We start from the raw sequence: 23,195 nt of genomic DNA, 5'->3' as shown, positions 1-23,195 counted from the left end.
CTGCAGCGCTGCCCGCTGCGAGGCCCCTGGTACCCTGCTCAGAGGCTGTCACACCACACCACCCCCCCCCCCCCCGGGCGTGTCTGCACACACCCGTAAACCCCCGGCCTGGCCCCGAGGCAGCGGCTCCAGAAGCACCTCCACCAGCCCATCAGACGAGAGCTGGGGCTCTCTGCCAGGGGGTTCCCGAACTGGCTCCTACTCGGACAACAGGATGCAGCGGGGCCCTTGTGCCAAAGTTTTGGGAGCGGGAGGATGGATGACCAGCGTTTCCACCCCTGGGACCTGTCTCAGTCAGAGCAGCCACATGTGCACATGCTGGAGTGGTGGCAGGCGCAGCTACCGTGAGCTCCAGCGTGGAGCAGAGACAAGCAGCTGCCACCACGGGCTGCGATTTCTGCCGGTGTCCCCGACAGTGAGGGCTAATTAAAGCCAGGAGGACCTGTCGGCCCAGCAGGTCAAGCCCTTGCTCCCAGGCAGGGACCGGCCAACGACCGCTCTGCCAAGAGCTGATGGGATGCTGGGCTGAGCCCTGCGGGACTCTGCACAGGGCTGTGTCCGGTCCACCACGGGCTGGGATTCAAGACTTTAATCTACGTGACAATCCTCAAACAGAAATAGCCCCCAAACCACTGAGAGCTGGAGAGATTTACGGTGTGGCCTGGATCTGTCCAGGAAATGACTAATGGGTCTTCCTCCACCCTCCCACCCTGAGGCCAGGGGATGGGCATTAGTGAGAGCCTGACTCTGCCCCGGCGGCCCCAGGCAACTCTCCCAGCTGGAGCAGCATCTGCTCAGCATCGGCCTCACACCGGCAACCAGGTGAGAGGAGAAGGCTGCGTCCACAGACCTGGAGTTCGGGGTCACAGGGGGAGTCTAACGGGTCCTGGAGCACGAGCCCTGCAACTCCGTGGCACCAGTCCTGCAACGGAAATCATGGCTTGACCATGACAAACAATGAGATCAGCCCAGGAGCAGCTGGCTGGTCTCCGGGCTCCTCCTTTCCTTCGATCCACACCTGCACCCCTGCGCTGGAGAGCCGCAGGTCCTGTCTGGCTGCTGCTGCTTCACAGAGACAAGGACCAGGGAGTGCCCAGCTTCTCCCGCACCCTGGACTCCCACCACCCCAGTCTCCCAGAGCCACCTCAGCACGGGCCGAGCCTTTGTGCCCGGACAGGAGGACATGGCGCCAAGACAGTTTCAGTCATCCCCAACCAGTCCCTTTTTAAGGTATGAGAAAACGTTCTTGCTCAGCAGCAAATCAAGCCCAAACCGTGCCTTTCCAGGGTGCCTGTCCCACAGCAGCTCCCGGGGTCTGACAACACCTCTCTAGCAGGGCACTGGGGTGAGAGGAGACGAGACTGGTGGCATTGGAAAGCCTCCAGCTCCACAGAGCACCCAGCGCGCCCCTGCGTCTGCCTGGGACCCACCAGAACTGCAGCTCCGCAGAGCACGTGCTAGGGCCAAGCAGCTCACGGGTCTCGGGCGAAGGGATGCAGGCTCTGAAGCAGACAAGGCCACCTGGCAAAAGCAAGGGCTGCAGGGAATAGGCTGAGCTCTGCAGCTTTGAGTCAGGGACACCAGGGACGAGGTGGGGCTGGGGAGGGGACAAAGTGGATGAAAGGACCGTGAGTCACAAACAGCCAAGAAGGAGCCCCGGGCTGAGGTCTCTCAAGGCACAAAAGACAAAGGAGTAAGAGTGGTCAGGAAGGGAGATGGCAAAAATATCCGTAGAACAAAGGGCCAGAGAGGGGAGCATGGAAAGTCTGAACTGGAAAGCCAGCTGCCATGGCCTGCACATGTCAGAGTCACACTGAACAGCTTGAGGCCGAGGGAAGGAACCTGCAGCCACACAAGTGCAGGTTCGCGGGGCCTCTCCCAGTCCGCCACCAGCACACGCCGGCGTCCCGAGGACAGGCGAGGGTGGCTCCGTGTTCAGGGAGGCTGGCCTGTCCTCGCACGCACGCTGAGACATGGCAGGACCCGGAGGCACAGTGTACGGCCAGGCGCTGAGGAGCGCCCAGCACCCTGCGGCAAGGGGCCGGGACCACGCAGACCCTTGGCAGGACCATCACGACCCCCACACAACCCTGAGAGCCTGTGGTCTCGAATCACGACAGCTGACGCCCCGGCGCAGGAAGCAGGGCTTAGGGAAGCCGCGTCCATACGGAGGACATGGTGCATGTGCCGGCCGCCCGGCAAGGCCAGGAGATGGGACAACAAAGGGCCCTTGTTGGAAGCCCTGGCCTGGGATCGCTGCCGAGACCGGCAGCTGCCGTGGGACGGGAGCCGCCCCTGGCCTGGAAGTGGCCAGAGGCCGGACGCAAAGCGAGTTGTCACCGGCGCTGTTCAGATACTGCCGCGGCTCGGCGCGAGGACTGGGACCTGGCCTGATTTTTAGTAGTGACTTGGAGGAAGGGCTCAAACAGCACCTTAACAAAACGTGGTGTGAAACTGGAAGTAGGCAAGTGAAAAGGCCCTGAAGAGATTAGAAACAAGAGCAGGAGGAACATGACGTTCTGCTTGGAAAAATGCACGTAGTAAGGAGATAAATATCAGAAATACAAGCGACACATGGTCTGACTGCACCCCGTGGGCACGCATCCGCCCAGAGGCGGGCGGGCCCTGGAGCAGATGGGACAACAGCAGCGCACACTTGTGCACGCCCTTGCAAGCAGCAGAGCAGGAACGGGGCAGGCACGTCCACCTGCACCCTCACGGGGCTGGCGAGGACCTGCCAGCTGAGGAAGCCCGGAGCCAACCCAGAGGAATACTTTAGGGGTGGACCCTCTGCCCAAGGCCTTGGGGAAGGATCGACCCCAGGCTCTGCCCGTCACCTCTCCAGAGCCATGCCCGTGCCATGCGGGGGGGACAAGCCTCGCTGACAGCAGCCACTGTTCTGCACAAGACCCCCCAAACGCTGCAGCTTCCCTCTGACTGCACGCTGCCACAGAGGCTCCCACCCGCGGGTGTCCTCCCTCCGACACACCGCCGCACAGGGCCTTAGGCGAGAGCAAAGCCGCAACTGTCCTGTCGTGCTGCCTCTGCCAGCACAGCTTCAGCCACCCCAGGTACCACCCTGCGGCAACAAACCGATTAGGCCAGGATCTACCCCTAAATCAGCCCTGCAATGGGGCGTCGCAGCGGGCAGAGGTGGCCCCGGCCCGCAGCCTCTCAGGGAAAAATCTCCCTCCGCCCGCGCTCCACAGAGCCCCTGCCTGTGCTCTGCTGCCCATAGTTCTCTTCAACTATCACCGTTCATTGACTTTACTTCTTTCCTTTTTTTCTGTCTTGTTATTTCACTAGGGGGAGAAATTAAATGCTCCAGATGGCAATTGTCAGGATTATTCTTGGTTTTTTTCCCAATCTTCTGGTACCTCATTAGTTCCCAATAATGTTTAAGACACAACTGTGAATGGTTGGAAAAATGCACTGGCCACCCCCACCCCCAATCTACATTACAGACTTGCAGAGTCATTCACATTCATTTTCTCTTATTAAATCAACTTCTCAGCTGAGGAAAAAAATCACTTATCTTGAAAAAAGATACGAGTTGAGTATCTTAGAAATTATAATCCAATGAGTCTTATTCTAACACCAGGAAAAACGGATGAAAAAATCATCAAAGAGAGTTATAAAATCTTTCAAGAAGATTTTATAGTGACAGGAACAAATCAGTAACGCTTCCATCAAAGAAAGTCACGCCTCACTAGTCTAGCAGAGCTCCCTGCATGTGCCACCAGGAGCACCAATAAGTGAAACCCAGAGTAGAGCAATTTATTTGGATTTCCAAATACTCTTTGCAACAGCCCTCACAAGAAGTTGCAAACTCCAGCCGCCTTTACCTCTTAGGCTGTGACAAACAGCGTTCCCTGATGGCCTGTCCTGCTCTCCCCCGCGCCCGGTGTTGCAGAGGCTGAGCTACGTCCCTGCCATCTCCCCCAGACCCCTCCGTCAAGGGCAGCTGTGCCATGGGGACCATCCCACGCTGCGCTGCCAAACCCTGCTCTGGCACTGTCAGGGTTCTCCATCGGGGCTCCAGGTCCCCCCGGGTTAGCGGCAAGGCAGAACCACGGCCATCACTCGGTGTCTCACTGAATGACTCTTCCTCTGGAGGGAAGCGTCCAGCTGGGAGAAGCCTGGGAAATGTGCAGTGCTGGCACTGCGGTGGTGGGGCCTAGGAAGGTGCAACAGGTAAGATCTGAAGAAGACGAGCAGTCCCAGGGCATGGTAAGAGCAGGAAGAAGCCAAGGCCCTGGCAGCACAGGTGCCAGCTAGAACCGCTCCTGAGCCCGGGGAAGCTGGCACCTCCGGGGAGGAGGGAAGGTGCTGCCACTTGTCCTGTGGCAGGGTGAAGCCAAAGGGAGCCCAGGAGGGGTGCAAGGACCTGCGGCTGCTGCCAGCACTGGCACCAGGTCCTGCAGCCTGGGACAAGAGCCAGAGCCAGGCAGCGCCCAGCTGTGGCGGGGTGGGAGGTTGCTCTGTCCATCCTCAGGGACAGGGCTGCTGGCACACCCGGTGCCACGTCTGAAATCCTCCTACCAAACTCCTTCCTCCAGGTCTCCTCTCACTCCCTCTCCTCTTCCTGGAAAGCTGCTTTAGACCCTTCTTCACTGTGATGGTTAGAAATGGCCTAATTTCTAGCCCACACATTCACGGCTAGTTTACCCTACTCTTGCGTCAGCATTGTCTGTTAGCCTGTGCAGCTCTTCTCTCCTCCTTTGTTTATGTAAGTATTTATATACATATCAGAGACAGCAATTAGATCCACACTCAGACTTCACTTTGCAGGCTGAGCAAGTGCCACTTATGTGATCTCCTCTTGCTCAGCCGACCCTTCCCCCAGGGACACACCTGGAGGGACCAACAGGCTCCGGAGGGGCCCCGGTCACAGGGATCAGTTGCAGGTTGGATTCATACTTAAGAGATGCAAAATAACACACTTCAGAAGGAGTCCTGTGCACAGCTCATGCCTTTCCAGGCTTCAAAACCCTTGTTGCCCAGAGCACGCATCGCAGGAAGGTCTCAGCTCCCGCCCCAGCACCAGTCCCACAGATGCCAACTGTCTGCCAGGGAGCACTGGAATCGAAACAAGGGTAATAGCAGCCGACACTTCGACAGCGACAGCAACAATCCTTCCAGCATCAAGGGAGATCTGACAAGTCTCAGGATGGGGGCAAAGCAGAACCGCACACCTGCATCCTCCTCTGTGGGGGCTGTTGGCCACCCAGGCATCGTGGTCACAAAGACCCAAGTGGGTCAGCCCACCCCCAGCCACACTGTCCTGCACAGACCTCCAGCCACCGGTCTACGGCGGTCAGCGATGCAGCCTGCCTGGGGCTGGCAGCCTTCCCCGGCTCAATCAGGGTTAAATTCCCTCGCCTCACCCGTGCAGGTGCACCGCCTCGGGCTTTGCCTCTCCAACACCCATCGACTCTGTGACTCCGGAGAGACCCTTTGAGGAACAGCGACTCTGGAGACACACAAGTGGGAGCATCTGGCTCACAGCATCGCCCGGTGCCCGCGCAGAGAGGGCCAGAGCTCCGGGCACGGTGCAGGAGGCTGCAGGGCTGTCCCTGCTGGGATCGCTGGGAACCAGCCCTGGGGCTGCAGGAAGAGCTGCCGGGGTACTGCCTCTGCCTCACTGCTGCTGAAAGGACCAACTAGGACAGACTTTGCCTGACTTACTCCAGATCAGCTGCACCGGGACCTGCGCCGGCACCGACCCTGCCCTGCCAGACCCTGCAGATGCGGCCGTGGAGCCCCTCTGGAGACCCGACGCGACACTTGCTCCAGCAGCTCCCGCCCCAGACTCCGCTCCTGGAACAGCACTGAGCACAGCCCCAGCTCTGCCTGCAGGCGCTGTGCAAGCTCCTCGGCACTCCCAAGTCCTTCCAGGACCAGGGAGCCCTCGGTCACATTTAACAGCCCTGCTTGGAGCCCCCAGCCCTCCCGCACCACTGCAGGGGGTCAAGCCCTCACCTCAAAGGATTGGGGAGCGTCCGCTTTCGCTGGGCTGGCAGTGCCCATGGGACGAGCAGAGTCGTCCTCTCCCACAGGCCAGACGTTACTGATTTACCAGGGGCGGCTGCGGCTGGAACGGGCGGTCGATAGTTGCAGGCACTGCGGGAGGCTCAGTGGCCTCAGCAGGGGGGGACGGGGAGCGGGAGGGACTGTGCCGCTCTGCCCCCACCACAGAGCCTGAGCTCAGGGCCCCACGCGGGGTGTCGGGAGTCTGGGGCTCCCCCAGGCCACCGACCCTGGGCTGGTCCTTGGTATCCCACCAGCTCCGTGCCCAGGGCTGCCAGGCAGGGCCCTGCCCAGAGCCAGGGCTCCACGACGCCAGAGCCGTCCTCATCGCTTATCTGGGCACAAGCAGGTCAGCCAGCCCCGCCGTCTGCCGTGGCTCCGTCCCAGCCCCACGTGATGGGCAGCACAAAGCAGTTGGTACCAGCCCAACCCTCTCCTTTGCCACCACTGCCTGTGTCCTCCAGAACAGACCCCTGCGGGCAGGGGCAGGGGCAGGGGCAGGACTGTACTTACTGTGGCCCCAGAGTGTGTCAGGACACACAGAGCTAACGAGGAGAGGGAGCAGTGCTCATTGATCAGCCTGCGTGTGGCCGCAGTGTCCTACAGCGCCTGATGGGTAATTCTCCTGCCAATTGATTTTCCCTCTCCCTGATCACCAGGGTCAGTGTGTCACTGGGGACATGCGGATGATTAAAGGGCAAGTCCTGCTCGTGGAAGCAAACCCACTGCGCCAGCGCTCAGCTTTCTCAGGGTGACGGCAGAGCGGTGCTGACCCCAGCGAGGGGCTGCGGGGTAAGGAGCAGCATCCTGTGCCCACACAGCGCAGGCCCAGGAACGTCGGGGCTCATCTGTGTCTCCGAGTGTCCAGCAAAGAGGCCGGGGCACCCCTGAACTCCCCCCAGCACACGCACACGTGGAGGCAGCTGCAGTGCATGGCTGGTGGCGATTTGTAGGGGATCCCATCCACAGAGTTCTGGGGCAATAGTCTTTGGCACAGGGATTCCTGAGAGTTGTCCTTAATTAGCTGTCATGCTAATAGCCTGTAGCCCCTCACCGCCTGCCCACATCTGCTGCGGGAGAGGAACCTGGTGCTCGGCCGCAGGAGCCGATTCCCCGCTCAGCCGAAGCAAAGGCTTCCCACTCACTCTGGGCATCGGCCCTGCTGGAGCCGACTCCAGCCCAACAGGACAGACGGTGGCAATCCCTGGCCCGAAACACACACGCTTCCCCCTGGCCACAGCCCTGCACACGCTCCTGGCTGCCCACCTCCCACTGGGTCGTGCGTCCCCAGCCCCAGGACGCGTCCACACCGCCTGCCCCGTCCCTGCCCCATCACCCCGTGGGGGCCGCAGGACTGCTCCCCATGCGGCCTGAGGGGCAGCACAGCTCCCTCTGCCAGCCTGCGCAGGGCAGAGCAGGAGCCGGCAGCCCCAGCCAGGCCCCCAGGCCACCACGGCAGAGGAGCAGAGCCGGGATGAAGGAGCAGAGGCCAGCAAAGCCCTGCTCTGTCCCTGCGGTCCCCACATGGGGTACAGTGCTACCCGGTGCCAGGCACACAGCACCGAGAGCAGCTTGGGGCTGCACAGCCACTGCCAGGCTCAGGCCAGCCCGCTGCCTGGCCCCGTGCCCCCATCCCTTGGCAAGCTGGGCCGGCAGAACAGCGGTCTGGCGGGCAGGACAGCGGTCTGGCGGGCAGGACAGCCCGCACCTGCTGTGGCTGCACCACTCAGGCATGTCTGCAGCAATGCTGGGACACGGCAGTTTGGTCCTTGCCCCCACCCCTGTGCACTCACTTCCACCCCCGGGCTGGAGATGCAGGCACACAGGCAGCCCATGCTGCCAGCTGGCCCAGGGAGCTGGCCCAGGTTAAAACCAAGCCCATTTTGTCCTGACAGCTTTTAGCAAGGGCAGCTCACAGCTCTAGCTGTTCCTGTAAAGCAGAAGTGTCCACAAACAGTGACAAGAGCAGGAACGAGGGGCTGGGGTGGGAAGTCTATAAGCCAGCCCTATCAGACTGCACACACAGTCCTGGCCACAGCCCTGCCCATACACGTGGCCTCTTAAATCCAGGTGTCTGCCACACACCCACCTTTCCGGGTCTGTCGCTTGCACTCTGGCTGCTCTCCCACCCTCTCTGAGCCAACCAGCTCCAGGCCTTGCCCAGGAGCAGCTAACCCTCTGGCAGTTTTGAGTTTGTAGCATCCCAGCCTCATTCCTTGGGCTCTGTGCATCCTTGCTTGCCCACAGGAAGAACATCCCTGTATGGGGCTCCAGGCTCCCCCAGAAGCAGCAAGACACAAGTGGCTGCCCTGGCCACGGTCAGAACTACCTGGACGTTGCCCACATGAGGACAGTCCCTCGAGCCTCCCAGCTTGGGCTCGCTCCAGTACAAACCCAGAGTGCAGAACCACTTCCCAGACATCCCCTTTCCCTCTCCGACTGACCCATGTCTCAGCTCTCCCCAAGCTCTTCATCAGAGACGGGGCAAGTCCCCGCTACTTCCTGCCCCTCCCGCCCCTACCCGTCCAGGTTCCCTGCGAAGCATCAGCGACTGCAGTCCTTCCTCCACCCTTCCCGCTGCAGCAGGCACTTGGAATCAGCCCCGTGGGCCACGCAGCACCTCAGCCTGTCCCCACCAGATGCCACCTCAGGGTGCGCCTGGCTGAAGCAGTTAACAGAGCCTGGGGAAAGGCAGAGGCGGCTGAAGACGCTGAAGCTCACAGGACCTACTCCTAGGAGTAGGCAGCTGGGATCCACGGGCTCTGTATGCCGTGAGAGCCCCTCACAGGAGCTGCCACCACTAACGCAGGGCTCCAGGGATGTGGTGACTGCTGCTCTAGTGGGAGGGTGTCCCCAGAGCCCCCCAACACGCGGGGCCTGCCCTGAGCCTGTCCCAGCAGGGGTGTCTGCAAACCGCAGGAGACCCGGGCAGGGACAGTGCCCAGCCCCACGGGTCTGCAGAGCCCCCAGCCCCCGGGGCAGGCTCAGCACTGAGAGCTGCCCATGCAGCCTCTCCCATCCCGGGGAAGGTGCCTCCAGCGCGGGAGCCGGGGGATGGCTGCAACGGGAACAGCCTCACCGGGAGGCACCGGGGATCCTGGGGGCTTCGCACACTCCCCCCACAGTAACTCTGAGCACGAGCAGTGCGTAGCCATAGGAACATCACTTAACACAGTCACCGTGGTAACCACCGCTACACGCTCTCACCAAGCACGTGCCGGGCCCTGTGCACCCCGGTCGGGGTCCCCGATCCTGCCCCCGCACTGCAGCCGGCTGCCTGCCCAGTCAGTGGGGACGGGGACAGGCCTCTCACCGGAGCACTGCACCACCCCCAGCTCCACCAGAGCAGCTGGGAAACACCACCAAGACCAGAGCATGGAGTCAGGCCCTTCTGGAGTCCTGCAGACCAGCCTGGCCACAGACACCACTGCCTGGAGGCGTGCACTAGGTTTTCTGGCATCTCCTCCTGTCCCACAAGTCACTGAACCCCCATCAGCTCCTGGTGTGGAGCCAGAGCATAAGGACCCCCACACACACTGCCAGCCCGCTGACGCGGGAGAGGAGCACACCTGGGTCAGACACATGCGAGGACTCATCCAGGAGGAACAAGAGGCTGGAGCCTGCCCCACCACTGACAGGCTGGCAGAAAGCACATCTGCTCCCTCCATCTCCCCACCACCGCCAAGCGCAGCTGCAGGCAAGCACAGCCCAGGAAGGTGGTACAGCCCGAGGACAAGCAAATCCAAGCATTAGGTTCCCACACCTCCCACCCTGCATCCCCGCACAGCGGGCAGGGACCACGACAGCTCGGCCAGGGGAACACCCAGCCCCTCGTCTGCGCGATGCCATGGACTGGGCTGACCCAGGTTGCCATCCTGCACAGCTGCAGGGCTGCACAGACTTCAGGACTGCCCTGTACCTGCTGCAATCCTGCACCAATCCTCCGCCCTCCTGGCTCCAGCTTAGGAGGAGCACAACACAGCAAGAAGCAAGAACCCTGAGGACTCCAGGAATTACAGGAATCCCTGCCACTGCCGGGACCTACCGCCCCATCACCCCTGCCTCCAGCAAGGCCCCATCCCCATCCCCTTGCTCAGCCTCTGGCCCTGCCCCAGCACAGCCCCTGCACTACCCCACACCCCAACTCGCAGGCACCCTGGTCTCCCCACCAAAGCAGCAGAGCGCAGGGTCCGGGGCTGCCAGCGCTGACCCCACGTCCAACAGCACATACCTGACCTGTTCCCAGGGCCTCGGTGCTGCCTGGCTGCTGACACTATCCGGAGCTGGTGTCGGGGTAGCTGCCACCCCAGAAAAACATCCTGCTGCTGCAGGCGCCCCGAGTGCCCACTGATCAGACAGCCTGAACACAGCACTCAGCTTCTCCCGCTTAGCCCTGAGGTAATAGGATAACGCTGTCTCCATCTGTTTGTCTGGGACGGAGACGCTAATCGCCTCTCTGGCATCCCTGCGCCCCTGCCCGGCCCTGCCTCCAGCCCGGTCCCACCTTGCGAGGCAGCTCAGGGCAGAGCTGCTGCGCTGGAGGAGTTGGGGAAGAGGTGCCAGGCAGCAGCCAGCCGGGCAGCCACGGCGGGGACAGAGCAGGGCAGGACAGAGCCAGGCTCCTGGCTCAGCCACGGCCTCCCGCAGACGCTGAGAGGCCTCTCTGTGTCCCACAGACTTGGGCTGCTGCTGCAGCAGGGAAGGAGGGTCCTTCCCCCTCAGGGCTAGGAATAAAGCCCTACACCAGGGACTGCCTTTGCCAAGCCCGGCTCCACGGGGCCCCACTCCCACCAGGATCTGCTGTTCTGCTGCAGAAGGAGCAGGTCAGAGCACTGTCTTCTGTGGAGTGATCTGCTGCAAGTGTTCAGAAGTGATGCCGCCACAGCAATCAGATTTGGGCCCTGCAAGTCACAGGCATGCTCTGGGACCGTGCAGGACTGACTTAATTGAACACACAAGCCAGCAGAAGAATAGCTTGGATAAATGCCCACATCTCAGTACAAACACAATCCATCCCCCCCGCACATATTCCAAGACTGCACCTGCCCTGTGTTGGCAGACGGTGCTTGACAACTGGCAGAGCCCTGCGGGGAAGCACCCCTAGCAGCGCAGCAGCTCCCCAGCCCTGAACCGCACGGCACGGCTCGGCATGGCACAGCACGGCTCGGCATGGCATGGCACAGCTCGGCATGGCACGGCACGGCATGGCTCGGCACGGCATGGCTCAGCACAGCACGGCAACTCCCCTGCGCGGAAACACGCAGCGCAGCCCACGCAGCGCTGCCCACGCAGCACAGCCAGCCCCTGCTCGGAAACACGCAGCACAGCCCACACGGCTCGGCCCACGTGGCACAGCCAGCTCCGCACGGGCAGCCTGAATTATCCACAGGATTTACAAGGTGAAGTGGCAACACGTTTCAGGGGTCCTGGAATGAAGCCGCAGGCTCTGAAAAGAGCCAGCTGAAGCCAGAAAAAGCACCCACTATTCCTGTGCATTAGCATTTTATGTTTCCTTTGTTTCCTCCTCTGGTTTCTAAGCCTTCACCCTGCAGCTCGACATCCACCGCTCGCTGCACGCCGCAGCTCAGCCTGCCTGGCGCAGAGGAAGGGGCTGGGTGGGGTGGGGGCTTTCTGAGCCCCAGCCCTGCAGAGGCACCCACACAGAGTGCGCGTCCATGGGGGTCCCTCACTTCGCAGCCCTGGGGTGGGACACGGCAGACATCCGCAGCGCAGGGGGTTGGCAGGTGACAGCCTGGGGCCGGGACAGAGGCTGGCGCCCTGCTCCCCTGCAAGCCCCCACACCGGTCGCACTGACACACAGACAGCGGTAGCTGGGAACACCCGTCAGGGACACGCTCCGGGTGTGCACACCTGGAGTGGGAACGGCATCAGCCAGACCTGCCACCGGCAGGAACCAGCCGGGACCACGCCAGGGAGGGGCTGGGCCCTTGGTGGGCACCGAGAGGAGGGAAGAGGGAAGGCTGTTCGGAGCAGAGGCCAGGGCAGGAGACTGGGCCTGCCACCAAGCAAGACCGTACGTCAGACAGGGGACAGACCGGCCCCAGATCATGGGCAGTCGTTTGCCATTCGCCCTCTCCCCTTCACTCAGGACATCTCCCCTGTACCTTTCCCCAGCCATGTCCTACAGCTCAAGCTGCTTTTCCACCAACCGTGGGCAGTGGCTTCCCTGCTCCCCTCTCCCGTGCTGTCCCCCGTGCTCCCCTGTCCCCAGCATAGCTCTGCCTGCCCTTTTCTCCCTCTGTGCCAGGCTCTGGCCCCACCACAGTCACAGCAAGCAGCTGCATCCCTCCCCTGCCCACATCCATCCCGTGCCCTGGGAGAAGCATGAGCCGCCCGTGCCCTTGGCCTGGGGGCTAGGGGCACCCACCTCCGCTTTGCTTCCCTTTGTGGCACACCAGCTCTGGCACCTGCCAGCCACAGTGCCACAGGTTCACTGGCACACACGGAGCTGCCCAGCCTCACGCCACAGCACCACAACTCCCCTCGCGCCAGCCCGACAGCAGCCACAGCGGCAGCCCTGAAAGCCTCCGTGGCTCAGTGCGGCCAACGAAAACATCTTTCACAACGTCCTGCACATTCGCACAAGCCCCATCGAGACCCTGCCCTGGTCTGTGGAGCAGCGTGCAGGCAGCACCCAGCCCGTGGGCACGGCTGTGGGGTGACACGGCCACCAGCCCCACCAGCGCCAGGGACGGGCAGCGCTTGCCAAGGGCCCGGTGTCCTCAGGCGGGCGGGAAGAAGCCCCATTGCATGAGGCAGCATCCGAGCAGCCCGTGCTGGAGGAAGCACCCACAGCAGCGTGATCTCCAGGAACTCGCCCGTCCTCCAAGACCAGCGGCACTTGTCCCAGACAGAGATCCCGGATCCCAGCCGGAGGGGCCCTGTTAGACCCTGTCAGCCCGTCTCCCTCAGGACCTTTCCTCCTGATGCCTCCTCAAAGCACATCGTGTAGTCATGACCTACCCCCAGCTCATAACTGCTTCTGCATCACTCACAGCCTGCCTGAACACGTCCTGTCCCCCCCAGCCTGAGCCCTGCCACCCTCCCCCAGCCCTCACAAGCCCCGTTTCTGCCCCCAGCTCTCCACGCAGCCGCCCCTGAGCACTCGAGCTGGGTCCCCATCCCCACTGCCCCAGACAGGCCATCCCCTCCTGCGACCAGACTGCAGGGCCCTCCCCAGTCTGAGCCCCCTCCCCACCACCACCGTTGGGAGGCCCAGGGTGTTTCTGAAGGCAGAAAGGGAAGGACAGAGGAGTGCTTACCTGAAATGACTGTCACAGGCACAGGATCACAGCACTCCCTCTTCATCAACCTGCGGACAACAGAGAGCAAGGACAGCATCAGCACAGCACCCTGCACGCACGGCCCCCGGGCACGCTGCGCCCACAGAGGCAGCAGATCAGGGAGCTGTGGAACCCGCAGGGCTGGGGACAGGAGCGTCCCCAGAGCGAAACTCCCACAGGACACCAGGGAGAGAGGCAAGGTCACCTACAGCTCCACCAACACCCGCCATCCCGCCGCAGCAGAGCGTCCATGGCCTTGCAGCACAAGCAGAAGCCCTGCGTCCCGAGGAGCCCCCCCGAGCACGTCTGCTGCCCCCCGAGGAGAGCACAGGGCCTCTTCCCCTCGCCCAGGCAGGCTGGAGGACCATCAGCTCCTGCCTCCACTGGCCCCGCAGCATGGTTTGGCAAGACCACGCACAAGGGCAACGCAGCTCCCCGAGGGAATGGCGGGGGCCCGAGTGCCAGGGAAGGTGGAATCAGTCACCCCGGGTCAGGGTGTCCTGGAGCATCTCTCCCACCCTGGATCAGAGGGGTCCTGGAGCACCTCTCCCACCTGGATCAGAGGGGTCCTGGAGCACCTCTCCCACCCTGGCTCCACGGGGGCTCCTGGAGCACCTCTCCCACCCTGGGTCACCCGCTCCCAGGCAGAGTCCTGGGCAGGACGCAGCCCGAGAGCAGAAGCAGGCTGGGGCTGAAATGCCACAATGCTGAGGGTCAGTTCCTCAGAGCAGACCCCCTTGTTCCGGGCAAGCGACAGTGGACCAGGGCCCAGCCCACCTCCAGAACGACAGGGCAAGAGCCCCAGGCTAAACTCAGGAACAGCTGCAGGCAGCCAGGAAAAGAGAAAAGTGTATCCATAATGTCTCTGCTCCCTTATGTGCTGGCAGTGTGCACGATCTCTCTCCTCACTTCTCATTAAAGATCCTTTCTGGGTGAGTGGCTGAAATGGCTGCTCTGTTGTAGAAAATTAAAAATGTATGACTTGGGATTTCTTGGAGCACGCCTGTTGTGCTGCAGCTGGTGTCAGCAAGTGCAAGGTGCCGTGGGGGGAAGGGGCCACAGCAAGGATCCCGTTTTTGCAGAGAGCTTATGGCGTGCCACGTGGGCAGCTGGGGTGCCACCAGGCTTTAAACATTTTATAAGATATACTCCAGCCTCCACTGGCAGAGGGATCGCAGACACAGCGATGCACCTGGAAAACTCAGCAGCTATTGTGTGCCTCTGTAAAACGATGCTGCCGAGGTCCCCGCGGGGCCGTAGCATGATGCTCCGGACACAGCTGCCACTGCCCTGCTGACTCCTCTCCGGAGAAAAGCTCACAGGACACCTGGGCCATGAAAACAAAGGAAACCTACCACAGCTGTTTATGTAGGACTTAATTTAAACAAAATAGCCCAGGGAATATGTGTGTCCTGCTTGGACATTTAGTGACCGTAGTGAACTGAGTCTCTCTCCCGTCCCTTAGCACTGGGAACACCGAGACTGAAGAAGGCGGGCAGTGGGGCAGGGGCCTGCTGTGCCTGCAGGGACATCAAACCTCGCAGGGCTGAGGGGTAACACCCCTGGGCGCAGGGTGGCACAGGCTGGGACACCCACACAGCTTCCCTCCCACCCAGCCACCCTCCGAAATCCCTCGCTGCCGCACAGAGCGTGGTCCAAAGCCCAGCAAGGGCACGGAGCAGCCCCAGCCCTCCCACCCCACCACTATCAGCAGTGCTGGGAGACTTGTTTGCTGCAATTAGGAGGCCGGGATGAGGGGGTGGGTTGTGTGGTGCTGCAGAACAGGAACTCCCCGTCCACCAAAAGCGTCTCCAGAGCTCCTGCTCCCAGCAAACCCCACCGCCTCCAGGCAGCCTCCGCCCAGGTACACAGTGGGTTTGGGCTGGAGCTACGCAGCGCGGCTCCAGCTACACATCACCAAAGGCGGCATAACCCAAACACCCCATGGTGCCCGGTGGCCCGGCTCCACGCGGGCATCAGACGGACAGCTAACCAAACCACACACGTGGCAGTCGCCTGGAGCACGGGAGTCTTCCCCAGATACACGCCAAGGACCCAGGCTGGGCCAGTTGCTGGCACAGCCACGGCACAACCCTGGGAAGCCAAACTGTGATTTCCTGGCAGCAACTTATCCTGATCCAGCCAAGCACCAGTGGCACTTTTCCACCATCCCCCCAGGTATGGGAGGGCTGGGGCAGCACAGGCAGCATCAGGAGTGGAATGGGCAACACAGCACGTGGGGAATAGGTGCCTGCACAGCCATCATCCAGGATTGGGCACCCGGGCTCCCCAGGAAAATGCAAAACCAAGGGGACTCAGAAACAGGAGGCAAGAATGACCAAAGGGCAGTAAAAACTGTCATGAGAAGAGAAAGGAAAGAGCAGAGATCACTGCCTTAGAAGGAGGCAAATAAGAAGGGACACAGATAAAAGGCTGTAACATCCTGAACAGTCTGCAGAAAGGAGGCAACACTTCTGCTCTTTTCATCTCACAGCGCGAGGGCAGCAGAAAATGTCATAGGATCTCACACTAAGAAAAGGAAATACTTCTCTACATCGCCCGTAACTAGGTGGTGTAGCTGACTGCCACAGGAAGCCCTTGAGGCCCAGAACGGTGCAAGCTCCCTATCTAGAGGTTTCTATGGGTGAGGATACCAACCAAAGTTACCGGCCACAGCAATCTGGGGAGGCTGCGCAGCGTCCCGCTGCAGGCTTCGCTGCAGCATCACCCCTCAGCGCAGGCAGCTGGTCCCCAGCCACTGCCCAGCTCCCCGGGGCAGAGCCAGAGGTGGGCCGGGGCAGCGGGACGGTGGCTCTGACCTGCAGAGTGGCTCCCAGCACCAGCAGCAGCCTTGCTCAATCGCCAGCAGCATAGCTCTTCCTCCTGGCTCTCGTCTGCACCGACTCCATCCCACCCTGCCCTCCAGAGCAGATCTGGGCCAGCGCAACAACCTCCTGGGCTCCTCCTGAGCCGGGCCTCTCCAGCACCATCTCTTCCATCCTCAGGTGACAAGGGCCTGGTGGAACTTGACCACAGGAATATACATCCAGTAACGTCAAAAGCACCAATCTGCATGGGAAACTGCTCTGGAGATAAATTAAATGCTTATAACATGAGCATCTTCTCCCAACCCTGATAACAGGCAAAGGAGATTTATGAGTTTATTATTGGACCTGATAAATTAAACTCTTCACAGAAGAATAAATTATGCAGATGATCTGCGATGTATTTAGACTGCAGCTTGCACACTGCCAGGATCCTAGCCCTCACGGTCCCCAAGGATCCTGCTGTCTGTGGAGCCAGAAGGGCCTTGTTCATACTAGCAGGGAGAGCTCCAGGGAGGCTGTTATTCCTCTTGCTCATGAATGGCAATTCTGCCTTTCGCTTGTCTAAGTCTGACTCTTTTATCACGGATGTCCAGATTCCCTGCTTTTCGTTCAGCTTCTTCCCTTCCTGGGATAAGAGTCAAGGACTGCAGACTCGCAGTAACCACAGCAGCTGGTCCTCAGCACTCCAACAAACACGACATGATCAGAAATGACAATCAGTGGAAGTAAAACTGTCCCCAAGACAGAACTGGGAGCTGGGAAGCATCTGGAGAGTCCTATCTCAGGAGGGCTGTGGGAAAGCCTCTCTGCACAGAGCAGTGCCCATGGGGTTACGATATGGCAGATGGGACACACACAGATGCCTGTGATCAGGGTTCATGCAGAGGGGACATGCCCATTTCTGCCTCCTGAGGTCCCCAACCCCACAAAGGGACAATTGGTCCCTCTCACAAGCATCGACAAGGAATCCATTCCAGCTGCTCCTGAAAAGAAACGCAGACAAAGCCTTCCCCAGCAATAGGGCAGCCACAAACCCAGACCAAGGCCTGTGGTGCCGTGGGTAGACGCCACTGCACATCTCTGTGCGGGACCAAACTCGGCCACTGGTCTGGCCACGCCGCAGCCAAACTGTCACCGTAGCATGGCACTGCCTGGCACAGCCTGGTCAAGCACAGCTGCTCCAGAAGGCCCCCACATGCCTGTGGGACTCAGGCTGGAGGTTAACGGACAGTCAGGGTGAGCTCGAGTGTGGCCATCACATCCCAGCAGGCTCCTGTCACAGCTCTGGGGATCTGCAACCCACAGAGGAGAAGGAGACACCGAGGAGGGGGCACAGCCTGCAGCCCCCAAGCCCCAGCATGTGATGTCCTATATCCTCACACATGCCAGGAGCTGTAGTCCCTTTCTACCAAGGCCAGGAAACGTTACATCACACTGTAAGGACATGGCTGAGCCTCCGCTGAGCCTCCTCCAGGCAGGGGAAGGTCCCCCGGGCAGCCCTGCCCGTGGCTGGCTTCCGCCAGTGCTGAACAATAGTGTCCAGGGCTGAGCACTTGCGGGGCCGCTGCGTTTCCTGCCATTCTTTGCACTCCCCTGAGGATGTCTATAAAAAGCAGAAGAATCCAGACCTGGAAGTCTAAACCACTCCTTAACTGAGCCAGGAATGCCAGCCTCTCGCAGGGGAGGGAGTCTCGCAGTCCCCAAGGAGGGGAGGTGGGACACAGCCCAGGGCCCATCGGCTCTGTCCTGGGGAGAAGCGTAGCCCTGCACAGAACTGCACCCTCAGGCTTCTCAGTGCAGGCAAGGCCCAGTCAACCACCAAACCCACCCTGCCCACCGAGCTCCTGCTGTTCTGGAGCGTGCAGAGTCATCCACCTTGGCATGAAGCAGCAGCCCAAAGCAGCGGCTGCTCCCAGATGAGCAGTCTGTAAAGCAGGGGCTGGGCTGGGGGGCTCCTGGCATGGAGGCTGCAGGAGACTGTTCGTGGGGCGCAGGTCCTGCATGTCCTGGGGGATGGCTCTGCCTGGGGAGGGGCTTGCCCTGGTGAGAAGCTGGCACTGAGGGTCCCCCTGCACCGTCCCTGGCTTGGCACAGCCCTGTCCCCTCCCAGAGTCACCCCCTGCAGTCACAGCTGAGACCATACAACATCCAGAATCACAAACTCGCAGAGCTGCTATCAGTGAGGGGAGAACACGCTGCTGCCAGAGAAGAGCTTTCAATATTTAATGATAGAAGAGTCTCCTGATCGACCTGCTTCTCAGGTTACGAAAGTCCCCGTTCGTGCTGCTCCCCATAACGAGATGGGCAGCCTGATGGCTGGTACGGGCACAGACCCCCCATCCCCAGAAAGTTTGGGCTGATCCTTGAGAGACTTCCACAAAGCCAGCACTGCCTCCCCTTCCCACGCTGTCAACAGGAGCCAAGACACTCATGAACCAGAGCTTTTGCCTGTTGTCACAGTTACAGCAGCTCAGCTGCGTTTAGGAGTGGGATGGCAATTTACTCTTTGTACTCATTTTAGCTGCACGGCCTCCCCCTGCTCCAGGTCTGCTGTGGCAGAGGGAATTCCCGCCCCACAGCACTGCCAGCCCCACGGGGATGCCAAGCCCCCGCTGCACCCCACAGCTCCTGCTCCACGTCCCTGGTGCCAAGGACAGAGCCGGGCCACCAAATCCCCCCTCTCGGGCTAACAGCCGGTGAAGGAGGCAGGCAGAGGAGGCCAGAGCAGGGCAGAGCATGGCCGGTTCCTCTTGCTGCCCGGGAGGGGACCCTTTCCCTGTGCCACAGCTCTGCTCCCCCAGCTTGTTCCCGCTCCCCTAGCAGCCCCTCCTGGTCTCCCGCACCAAGGGAGAGCGGGGCAGGAGCCCGGAGCTCTGCCGAGTGGCCATCCCTCCCGACGTGACCTCTAGGCCGCGGCCCATCCCTGGAATACTCCTGGGTCCCGACGGCTGCTGCCAGGAGCAGCTCCACGGACACGTCCCCGCCACACGCACACCCCTGCCCCGGCTCTCAGGGGAGAGCTCTCGGCTCTGCCCCAACCCCATCGCCAGCCTCCAGCCCCACAGTCCCGTGCCCAGTGCCACTGTGGGGCACGGCCAGCTTGCCATCGCCCCCCGCTCCTGCGGCGCTGAGCATTGCCCCAGCATCACACGTGCTTCGCCCCAGCACCGCGCCTGGCTTCGCCGCGCTCCCCGAGACAGGAAGGGGAGCCCAGCCAGCCGCCCTGGCCCCCTCCCACTCCACAGACCCGTGCTCGGCTCCTCACCGCCGGCACACACGTGCCTCACCATTTGCATTATGCACTTACACACTCCTGTGCGGAGGCAGCAGTAAGAATTTTTAGCTGGTGGAAATCTCAACAGAATATTCTGTTGTGGGCTGCTTGTGTGTCTGTTTGTGTGCACCTCCAGAACACAGTAGTGGTTTAAGTGAACAATGCAGTACAAAACACAAACAGTACAGATACACATTATTCCTATCGTAATACTAACAATATTAAGAACAGTTAGGTGTTTTATGAATGTTTAGGTGTTATATTCTGTACCACAGAAAAAAAAAAGGTTATTATCTGAAAAAAGCAGCTTGCAATATTCTCCTTTGTGCCCTTTTTTGCTGTCAGACCCTGCTGCCACATACCTCGCAAGTTTGGCAGTCAGCAAAACCTCCAGAGAGGGCTTCTGTGCAGGTGCAAAATGCACAAGAACTTTGTAATGCATTTAAGTGTTGGTATAAAAAGAAATTACAGAAACTTGTTATCTCCATTACCTGCACATCTCTACTGAGGCAGAACGACAATGAAAGTTCTTAGCGAAGTTTATAAAGTTCTAGTGGGGAAAAGACCCCCCCTGTGCCCCAGATAGGAGCCACCCCTGTCCCCACGCGGTTCCCAGGGAAGCCCAGCCCCGAGCCCCATCGCCTGCACCCCCCGCAGCGCACAGCTCGGGCACAGCCCCGCCGTCCCGGGTCTCTGCCTCCCGTTCGTGCCCTCGGAGCGCGGGGTCTTGTGCAATGTCTGCGGGGGCCGCAGCCGGTGGCGCTTGCCCAGCCCAGCAGACACCGACCACAAGTGACTGCACACCCGGGGCAGAGGCACCCTCTGGGACACCGAGGCCAAGAGAAGACCGGAGCCCCGCAGGGGTCAGCGCCAAGTCCTCTGCTCCTCTCCTTATGCCCCAAGACCTGCACAAATACACAACGGCTGAAAGAACGCCCTGTGTGTAACACAGCAAGACACCCTCCCACCATGTCCCGCTACAGGTACAGTTCAAAGCTGGGTTTGAGGGTGTTTCTCACTGATGCCTGGCGGATGCAACCCTTACATCACTGAAGGCTTTGAGGATCCCTGTCCATAGACATCAAGCCAAGAAGCAGCAGGTACAGTTCCTGTCTAATCCTGTTTGCTTAAATTAATTTCTCCCTTCATGCTGACACACATGAGCATCCACAGGCACTCGTGGGTACCAGGACCTGGGCGGTCAAACCCAGCTCTGGAGTTTCCTGCTTCCTTGACCCAGTTTTGTAAGAGTAGGAGAGTGGCAGACTCTCACTCTTCCAGCAGCTCCCCAAGACATCAGGGACAGGGAAAATTGTAAGCTGAGGCCCAGACACAAGAACGCAACCACACAAATCCCATACAGAGGACTGTCCGGCACAGCCCAAGCCCAGAGAACAGCTCGTTCCCGGTGACAGCCTGGGGTGGGGATGGCTTAGTGCACAAACCGCGTTCCCACACAGACAGAGCCCACGGAAGATGGTGCACTGAGCATCACCCGCAGGTATGTGCAAAGCCCCGAGGGGAGGCATACCCAGTTATGCACAGATGCACAAGGACCACAAAGAGACAAGTTGCAAAAGCAATGGCACACGCTACAGAAGCAATGCCACGCCGTCACCAGGGTCCCCCCCGCCTACACGCTCCGGACCGCACGGCAGGTGTCACGGTCCCCATCCCCTGAGGCACACTCTGCCTGCGTGCACCCCACCGAGAAGCGGGGCTCCTGTTCCCCAGCACATACTCCCAACCACAAACCGCGGCCCCTTCTTCCCGGCACATACGTGTCGCTGTGAACCTCGGCATCTATCCCCAAGCACATTCAGCTCGCTGCAAATCTCAGCCCTGAACCCCAAAACAGGCTTCCACCACAGCCCCAGCCCCTACTCCCCAGAGCACGTCACAGCCCTCGCACCCCCGCACAGGCACCCCAGCTCTGGCCACAGCTCACGGCCTGACGTGCCCATGCCCCAACGCAACCGGGGGCCCCTATCCCCAAGGCATCCCGCCGCAAACCACAGCTGCAGCCGCCCCAGTGCAAGCCGCAGCCCCGCTCCCCAGAAGACGCACTCGGCCGCTCAGCACCGCCCCGGAGCCCCAGGATGGGCACCCAACCACGGACCACGGCCCGCAGCGCCCCACGGCCCCGCCACCAGCACCCCACTGCAGACCACAGCCCGCACCCGGTACCGCACTGGTGCAAACCACAGCTCCCGCGACCCCCGGACCCCCCCGCGACCCCAGGACCTCCGTGCCCGGGCACCCCCCGTGCCCCCCAGACCCCCTGCGCCCCTCGGACCTCTCTGCCCGGGCACCCCCCCACGGCTCCCGGAACGCAACCCCCCCCCCCGCCCGGGCACCCCCCGGACACCCCGCCCGCGGGGCCGCCACAAGCCGCCGCTCCCACCCGCCGGGCCACCAGCCCCGGGCCACCCCGCCGCCGGGGTGGAAATCTCAACAGAATATTCCCCCCCCCGCCTCTGCTCCGCCAGACCCCCGCGCGGGGCTGGCCCCGGGGCCGCCCGTTACCTGCGGGGCGGCGGGCGGCGGGGCCCGGGCCACCATCGCCGCGGCGCGGCCGGGGGCAGCGGCGGCCGCCGGCAGCGGGAGCGGCGCGGGGCGGGGGCGGCGGGGCCGGGCCGGGGAGGGGGGGGGGGGGGGCGGCGCGGAGCGGAGCGGCGGATCCTCCGCGAACTCGGCCCCCGCCGCCGGCAGCGGGTGTTAGTTTAAGGAGTTGTCATGGCAACGGGGAGCCGGTGCGCGCGGGAAGGGGCGGGCGGAGGGAAACTTCAGAGGCGGCTGCTCCGGACCCGGCCGCCGCCCCCCCCCCCCCCTCCGGCCCCGCAGCCACCACCGGCCCCCCGGGCTCCCCGCTGCTCCCCCGATCCCGCTCCCTGCTGCCCTCCGGTACCCGCCGGGCAGTGCTGGCCCGCGGCGCACCCCCACGGCCGCACTCCCGGCCCCGCCATGCCCCACGGGACACCCCGAGGGACACCCCGAGGGCAGGGCAGGGCCCCTCGCCCTGGGCTGCCGCCACAGACACGGCCCCGACCCACGGCGCAGTCCCGTGCTGCCCCACAGACCCGACCCACGGCGGAGCCTGAACTGTCCCACGGCCACAGCCCAGGCCCGCGGCCCAGCCCTGTGCGGCCACTCCAGCCCCACCGAGCCCACGGAAAGCGCCGGCCCCAGCCCGCCCCGCTGGCCCCAGGGCCGCTGGCCCCGCCGGGGGGACCCCCCAGCCGCAGGGGAGCCCCAGCCCGGCGCTGCTCTGGGTCGGCCGGGCTCCCGCGGCCCAGCCCCGGTGCCGTTACCTGGCACAGACCCGCCTGCCCCGGCACCGTCCGGCTCCTGGCGCCCGCGGAGCTGGAGGCTGCAGGAAACCCGCGGCCGCCAGCTCGGCCCCTTTCCTGCCAGGAAGGGGACACCCCCGGTCCCCGCCAGGCTACCGCCCCGCTCTGCGCCCTGCGTCCGCCCCACCGCGGCCGCAAGGGCCGGGGCAGCAGCCCGGGACACACGGACGGACAGACGTCGTGGGTCAGGGCCTGGCCACGGGGTCCCGCCCGCACAGGCGTGGCCGCAGGGGCACGGCTGCGGGGTGCTGCGGGGTGCTGCACGTCGTCGGGCCCTGCGGCACACGCAGCTCAACGGTCCGCGTGCATCCGCGGGGGTCAGGATGTGCCTCCGCGTCCTATCTGGGGAGCCAGGAAACACCTTGCCAGAGCAGAGATTCTCCCTTCCTGTGGGAGCATCACGGGCCAG

The 23,195-nt window shown here is 62.2% G+C and overlaps 1 protein-coding gene across 8 annotated transcripts in view; it reads right to left on the bottom strand.

Moving 5' to 3' along the window:
- Positions 1 to 22,876, bottom strand: part of SHANK3 (SH3 and multiple ankyrin repeat domains 3) — a 368,779-nt gene extending 345,903 nt beyond the window's left edge. For 7 of the 8 annotated variants that reach the window (XM_074869547.1, XM_074869554.1, XM_074869551.1 and 4 more), the window contains exon 1: positions 5,983 to 6,030. In XM_074869547.1, coding sequence (XP_074725648.1) covers positions 5,983 to 6,030 — 48 coding nt within the window. Of the gene's footprint in view, positions 1 to 5,982; positions 6,031 to 13,313; positions 13,364 to 22,747 lie in introns of those variants that run through there. The other variant, XM_074869549.1, reaches the window with a different exon arrangement.
- Between the last annotated feature and the right edge of the window lie 319 nt (positions 22,877 to 23,195).

This window comes from Strix uralensis, chromosome 5 (assembly GCF_047716275.1).
Source record: "Strix uralensis isolate ZFMK-TIS-50842 chromosome 5, bStrUra1, whole genome shotgun sequence".
NCBI lineage: Eukaryota > Metazoa > Chordata > Aves > Strigiformes > Strigidae > Strix > Strix uralensis.
The sequence above is the reverse complement of the archived record's forward strand: the minus strand, read 5'-3'. Positions and strand labels throughout refer to the sequence as shown.